The 7,500-nt window shown below is 42.7% G+C and overlaps 1 protein-coding gene across 1 annotated transcript; it reads right to left on the bottom strand.

Moving 5' to 3' along the window:
• Positions 1-3,797: 3,797 nt before the first annotated feature.
• pcna (proliferating cell nuclear antigen) lies at positions 3,798-5,933 on the bottom strand. The gene is made up of 6 exons (XM_030770177.1): positions 5,550-5,933; positions 4,829-4,926; positions 4,615-4,682; positions 4,301-4,495; positions 4,010-4,133; positions 3,798-3,884 (listed from the first exon to the last, which is right to left on the bottom strand). The coding sequence occupies exons 1-6, from the start codon at positions 5,768-5,770 to the stop codon at positions 3,808-3,810; spliced, it is 783 nt and encodes a 260-aa protein (XP_030626037.1). The 5' UTR covers positions 5,771-5,933; the 3' UTR covers positions 3,798-3,807.
• Between the last annotated feature and the right edge of the window lie 1,567 nt (positions 5,934-7,500).

The raw sequence follows: 7,500 nt of genomic DNA, 5'->3' as shown, positions 1-7,500 counted from the left end.
TTGTTTGATTATGAGTTCAACTCTTAAGTTTATTAAGTCAGTGTTCTTTTCGTGACGTTGTGTTTGTTGTGTATGTTTTCATATCTTCACAACTGGGCAGCTTTTCTTACAACCCTGTTTCATCTCTGTCAGAGAAGATCGGATTGCCTTCAAACGGCCCAATGATTTATGGTAACAGCGAGTTTCAAGTCTCAAGTTTAAGTTTTTTTTAGAGCCCAATATCACTGTTTACAGTCTCAAAGGGCTTTACATGCCCACAGGATTACAACAAACAGAGCAGGGTGGCACCCCCTGACTTGATCCTCGTAGCGGGCAAGAAAAAACTCCTCAAAAAACCCCAGACGTTAGGGAAAAATAGGAGAAATCTTGAGAAGGACCACACAGAGAGGAGACCCCTTCTAGGCCAGCCAGGCGTGCAGTAGGTGCCAGCCCAGAGGGCAAATTACAAAACAACACAGTGATGATAAAATGAAAACACAACTAGTAGGTAGTATGAAGAATGACAAGCCAGCATGGGGCTCAGTTGGGGTGGACGGCACAGCTGTAGCAGCGCAGGAGGACACGAAGCCGCAGCAGCCATCGGGATGACGGTGAAGAGAGATGACATGGGGGGGGGGGGGGCACACCTGCGATGATGGAATTTACTGGAAAATTAGTTTTAGCGTCATAAAAGCAATCATTTTATGATCCTCAGATAACGCTGTGTAACTTTGACTCCGTTCCCTTTGAAAACAGCCTTCAGCAAACCAGTTTGTCCGCTCTTCCACTGAGCACAAATCGGTACAATCTTCTTACAGGAAAACAGGCAAAGTTTTTGATCCGTCACCTGAAGTTTCCTGCTCGTACTACAACGACCCTCTGTGCTATCCAAACTGAACTACAACAGAACAGAAAAAGAAACACCACGAGTCTCTAAAGTGTAAGTCAAGTATGCCAACGGAATGAGATTGCTCGTCACAATGCCTTGCAGTCGATGCACGAAACGGGGCGCCACTCCTTCAGCCCTGGAGTTTGTGCTGTTGATTTTACCGCAAATTCTGTCACACTCCATTGATCATAGTCATTGGGATCCACAGCGAGAACCTGGGAATAAAACGAGGAAAATAGAGAACATTTTTTTTTCCAGATCAGTTCACACATAAATGGTTAGCGCAGTCCCCAGTCACACCCAACAATCAACGCGCACATCGAAGGATGTAATAACAGAGACCAAGAGAACTAAACTATCCCCTTTCTCTCCGCGCAGCCGTAGTTCCTAGACACAGTTCGACTGTTTGTTTTAAACTTGACGAGAGGAAATTATACACCGACTGACTTACTCACACAGCGCGTGCTTTAATTATTTTCATCTGGAATTAGACAAGCTCTCGCGTTGATTGCTCACTTTGTAAAATCATATTTGGACCCTTATTCAGATCGTTAGTGTTACTCACTATACCAAACCTCCTCGTCCGTCAAAAAAACACTTTATATGTGGAGTGAAACCGCAATAATATTTCCGGTTCATACACATCAAAACAAATGAATGGAATTTCCCGGGTTAAAAAAGAGAGGGTGTCCAGCGGTCCTGTGAAGTGCCGATTTGTTCTGAATCTTAAAGCGTAGATTATTAGGGGACGTGACGGTCGGATCACTTTCGAAAGCCAGAGGTGGGTAGAGTGAGCAAAAACTGTACTCAAGTAAAAGTATTGTTATTTTATAATAATAATAATAATAATAATAATAATAATAATAATGACTCAAGTAGAAGTAAAACTAATCATCAAAATAACAGCTTGAGTATGGGTAAAAAAGAATCTCATAAAATGACTACTCAAGTAGTGAGTAACTTCATATGAGGATTTATTACATCTATAATGTATTACATGCAAGTGTATCAGAATATCCGTTGTGCCCAAAATAAAGATATGAAGATGTACTAGCCTACTGAAATATCAGCAGTGCAACGGACATTCTTAACTCACCCAAAGTTGGCAACACCTCGTATTACAGTGATTTTCTCTGTGACTTCACATTTATTTTAAAAAGGTATGAATGTGTGCAGAGTTGTAGCTAGGAATTCTGAGCCTCCATGCTCCATTGCCGAGGGGTAGGCTCTGGCTAACACCCTTTTTTGCGTTTATTTCATAACATAAAGCAACCAGTAACACGGTCTCTCCGCTGTTGTTTATTCGGGGACGTTAGAATGTGAAACGGAGAATGTTGCTACTACTCTCGTCACAAGAGACAGAGACTCCGTCACATCCTCTTAAGAGACAGGATGCAGGCAGAGAGCTTACTGAAAGTTTGGTGTAACGTCCGAAACCTCTTCTCCGTCGCAGAAACGAGCGCTGTATCAACACTATTCTCTGTATCATGAAGCTCAATTAGCTGACGCTAGCTCCCAAGGTGTATTACGTATAAAAATACTTTGTGAGGCGTGTGGTTTATGTAAAACAGTGAGCTAGTCAGATATACACGTGTCAAAGCAGTCGGCGTCGTAGAATCTGTGCGCGTGTGAAAAAATAATGTGGTAAATGTACTCGAGTCGGAGTGACAAGTATTGTGCATTAAAACCACTCCTATAAGTACAATTTATTTGAAAAGTTACTTAAGTACATGTAACGGGGTAAACGCGTTACTACCCACCTCTGTCGAAACCATCCATAAATTGTAAAGTTCCGCTTACAATTATTGGCTTTTATATATATATATATATATATATATATATATATAATGGATCGAACATGACCTCAGCGGGTCGAAATTATGCCTATTTTTTCCCACTAGTTTAAATAAAGTATTAAAATTAAACTTTATTGAAGGAAAACTTCCTCTAAATTGGCATAACATTCACAGCTGTTCCCGAAGAGATGTTGAGTGAAACCTGCATGCGATTGCGCTTTACAATTAGAAGCTTATATGCGCTCTCTGGTGGATTTATATCAGTACTGCAATCACTCAATCATTCAGCGTGTAAGACCTCGCGCTTTTTTCATTTTTTTTTAAGTGTGAAACATACACATGGAACGTTCTTCTTTACCTAAGCATGGCTTTTACAAGCTTATGAGCACACAGAAAGCCCAACTAGTCAGAGGGGGTTTACATACCATCTTAAAACTGTTCATTTTCCGTTCACACTGAAGTGACCATGATGCGGTCCTCATAGACAAAACCACAACAGAATAGTCTAACTCAACTGATGTTAATGTGGTCTTTATAGATTAAGCCACAACAGACTGTGTAGAGGTGTAAGAAGTGTTCAGAGATGCTGGTCAGCTCTACAGACTCAACTGAACAGTTGAGCCTTCATTTGACCAAAACCAAGAAACCCAAGATCTTAACATCCAACTATTACTACTGCATTTTTTCTTAGAAATGCATGAATTTTTTTTTAATGCTACACTGACACACACACACGCACACACACAGAACCCCACATTAAAGTAACATTACAAAAGTTTTATTAGAGGGTAACAGAACAGGGTCCAATTAGCATATTTACAGATATTATCTACAAATCGGTTTGAACGGGTGAACAGAGGGCCTGGGACAAACACCAAGTGCTTGGGTCTGAGAAAATGGCAATGGACAGAAAGAGGGATACACTGGAGGTAAAAAAACAAACAAAAAAAAAAAAACAAACTGGTTCTACACAATTTCTCTCGGGCAGGTAAAAAACCCCATCAAACAGGGGATGGTCACATCTGGAAGACTCCGTTATGCAAAGGGGTTGTGTTGTCTCCCCGGTTGGCCAGTTAATTTCATTACATGTAAAACCAGTCAGGACCCCCCCCAGTTGGGCTTTCTATCGCGTCACGGGAGGGATTAAGAGGACTCCTCATCGATCTTGGGCGCCAGGTAGTATTTGATGTGGCCCATGTCAGCAATCTTATACTCGACCACTGTGGACAAAAAAAAAAAAAACAACCCCATTGAGTCCAGGTTTACATCACGACTCTTAAATACAAGAGGGACTTTTTTTTTTTATTATTATTTTGGGTAGAGTGTATGCGAGCGCTGATCTTACCCAGCGGAATGTCGGCGGACATGCTCAGCGTCACGGTCTTGGACAGAGGGGTGGCTTTGGCGAAGAAATTCAGATAATTCAAAGCGAAGATGAGCTGTACCGGCTCGTTCATCTCAATCGTCACCTGGGGGGGGGGACAGGAAACATGTCAGATTCAAACAGTCAAACCACCTTACGGGAGCTCCTCCCTCCCCCCTTGGCAGTGCTGACCCAGTCACGTTCTCTACGGACACATGGCTGTCTGTGTCAGTTCACCGCGGTTGTCGCGGTAACATGCATGTTGTAACTCACCGCTTCGTCCTCTTCATCCACGTTGCTGGTCTGAGACAGTTTGACGTTCCCGGTGCCCAGCTCTCCGCTGGCGGAGAACTTCACGCCGTCCTTGGCACAGGAGATCATGACCGCGTCTCCGATCTGAGACAGGTCTCTGCAGATGCGGGCGAACTCTCCGGACGGCATCTTCACCACGCAGCTGTACTCCTGCTCCTGGAAGAGGCAGGAGAAGAGAGAGAGCGAAAGAGTTCAGTGCATCGACCACGTCAAGCCACGGGGTCATCCGAAAGCGCACGGAAACGACAGACATGCTCCCCCACACCACGACTTACTGGAATGCCAAGCTGTTCCACATCCAAGTCCATCAGTTTCATTTCGTAGTCAGAGACCTTTTCCTGGTCTGGAAATGACAGGGAAATCACGTTAAAGAATCCACGAATCAAACGAAATGACATTTTACATTTGCGTCGAAGCTTCACCTCGCACAGCGACACAGTCTGCGGGAGACTCTGAATGCGAAGACATGTACTGGTTTGTGAAACTTACTGAGGGTCTCAAACACAAGGGCCAGAGTGTCGGCATCGTCCTCGGCACGCAGGGTGATGATGTCTTCGTTACCCGCACACTTCAGAATCTTTGACATGCTGCAACAGAGCAAAACATAAAATCCCTTCATTTACCAAGTCGGTTCCGAGTTTCGTCACATTTCCGTTACCGGTAAAGCGTAGCTCACATAAACTTCCCATCTCTAAATCACTGACGACATTGTACAAAAAAAAAAACTGTCGACATGATGCACTTAAAAAATATTCCATTGTCAAGTGCCATGACGGTGCCTAAGTCAATGTCTGGTAAACACAAGTCGAGCCGTGTAGCAATTGGCCGCCTCTCTCAATTTCCCGCCAACATCGACCTGCGCGCCGAAATGACGTCACGAGGAGGCAAAAAAAGAGTGTGCCATATTTCAACAACTGCAGAAACAATAGAATACCGCCACCCCGCTTACAAAACACATAAAAGCTGAAAATATCGTCATCGCTTCAACAATGGTCATTTAATTTTATCATCACTTAAAAACGCTACTGAGCTCTTAAAATCAGCATTAACAAGTCGATGAAAGCAAATGGCGGAAGTGTCTATTGGCAACTCGATGAACTTGGGACATGCACGGACTTGCCCCGGTTCTGCCAACTCATTATTAATTAAGACAAAAACACTGCAATTGAATTACAACTCAATAAACAGAGCTGTTGATGTATGTTAATACCTGCTTAAATTGACTCCCATTGCAAGGTTACGGTCGCACCGGTAAGAGTCGAATCCATCGCTTCTGAGGGTGAGCTGCACCAAAGACACATGAGAGGAGTCCATGCTCTGGAGCGAAATCCCCGATGAACTGACATCCCAACACGCCTCTGTGATGAGGTCTTTAAGAGCGTCCAAAACCTTCTTGAGGATTGAACCTTGAACTAGCCTTGCCTCAAACATTGTGCGTTTTTTAACTTACTGACGCGGTAACACAAATAATAATTACCAAACAGATAACAATTCCCTAATTCAGTCCCACGATGCAGAGGACTGAGAGACTACTATAGTGGAATGTAAGGTAAATGTTGTTCGCGCAAATATTTCACTTTCAGGAGAAGAGAAACAGCTCACACACGTCTGACTCTGGTCCCGCAAACCTCCGAAGTGTCGTTGCGCGCGCTTTGAAAATTGTTCTTGATATGATGTAGGTAAAAACGTCCCTACGCAACTTCCTGTCAACGATTGGCTCCTCCTTAAAAAAAAACAATTCAGCATACGGCCACCGGAGGGCCCTGTGCTCCATATGCAATACATGGTTTATAGATATGGCATCACAGCTTGAGAAATATACTTAGTTGTTTTCGTAGGCGTCCTCAGTAGGCTTTTTTAATAATACAGAATCCTTCCGTTATGAGAGGGCAGAGAACACTGAGTGCTATTATAAATCACTACGAGACGCAGGTTGTTCTATGTTTTTGCATTTGGTTATTATTATGATGTCCGAATTTGACCTGTCACGAATTAAATTGATATATGTTAGGGCTATTCAGTTACAAATTTAAATGAGCTGGATTTCCAAACCAGGCCTTTGTGGCAGCCTATTTACATATTAACTTTGTGCGACTAACGAGATGTTATCAGTGCTGTAAAGCGAGTGTTATCTAAGGTAAGGTAAAACGTCCCATTGCGATTACACTGTATGTGTCAGAACGCTTGGAAAGATTCTTGTCCAGTGAAGTCACTCGACCGAAACTAACTGTTGTTTGAATGAGTACGATCGTCTCTTGGTTCGCCCTTTGGCAGTTGAGTATCCCTGGTAGATATAATGGTGCATTACATTTCTAAAATTCATCATAGTTTAGTTGAATGTCAGATAATATATTCAGAGAACGACTGGTCCATGCTATATGTGAAAAAAGCCGAACATTCAAACGCCTTTTTGTTGTTTTTCTCAAGAAAATCTCTCCCCGGGGAACAACTGCTTCCCTCCCCTGAGTTGAGGCGTACCTTGCATTGGCTTTAATTGGCAACTTTCATCGCATGTAAACTCAGACGAACTAGACTCCACCCACGGTCTCAGTATATATATATATATATATATATATATATACACATACACACATACACACACATATTAGTATTTTGTACATCTGTACGCAAATTAAATAATACTTTTAATTTTATATATTGTGTAATGTCCATATCCTGTTACACAGAGTTTTTAACAAGGTTGTCTGTGTACAAAATGCTGAAATGCATGCATGTCTTTGTGAGGGAACAGATGGCAACCCTGAGAACAACTGTCTGGTTTAGTGTATTCAACACGGCGCCATTCTGAAGAAAAGACAATACACAATTTAAGAGTCAGGGGGGAAAACGCAAGCAAATATCTGAAAACTGTTAGCTCCTCCATCATCTAAACAGAAGAACCAGCAATTGAAAAAAAAAAAGACATTTAGGTATTCACTGTTGCTCGGCAACAGACCTTTGGTCCATGGAGTCTGGTGTATAGAGACATGAAGTGTTCTCCTGTGACATCATAAAGGGGTCCAAAAGACACAGTCAGTGCAGAGCACCAAGCGTCATACCAGTCATTTCATGTATCTCATTTCAAGTGGAACTCCTCATCTCCTTGTGCGTGTGTAGAGGGTGGTAAGTATTACCCCTGTGAGGAATCAGACAGAGATAGA

Source organism: Chanos chanos, chromosome 3 (genome assembly GCF_902362185.1).
Source record: "Chanos chanos chromosome 3, fChaCha1.1, whole genome shotgun sequence".
Lineage (NCBI taxonomy): Eukaryota > Metazoa > Chordata > Actinopteri > Gonorynchiformes > Chanidae > Chanos > Chanos chanos.
This window is presented reverse-complemented; position numbering and strand designations above follow the sequence as displayed.

Bases quoted from the DNA above. Each gene is read 5' to 3' on its own strand.
- pcna (XM_030770177.1), bottom strand. From the start codon at position 5,770: ATGTTTGAGGCAAGGCTAGTTCAAGGTTCAATCCTCAAGAAGGTTTTG. The intron at 4,927-5,549 runs GTATTAACATAC...GCTCTGTTGCAG, and splicing joins ATGGGAGTCAATTTAAGCAG to CATGTCAAAGATTCTGAAGT. The intron at 3,885-4,009 runs GTAAGATCAGCG...TTTTGTCCACAG, and splicing joins GTCCGCCGACATTCCGCTGG to TGGTCGAGTATAAGATTGCT.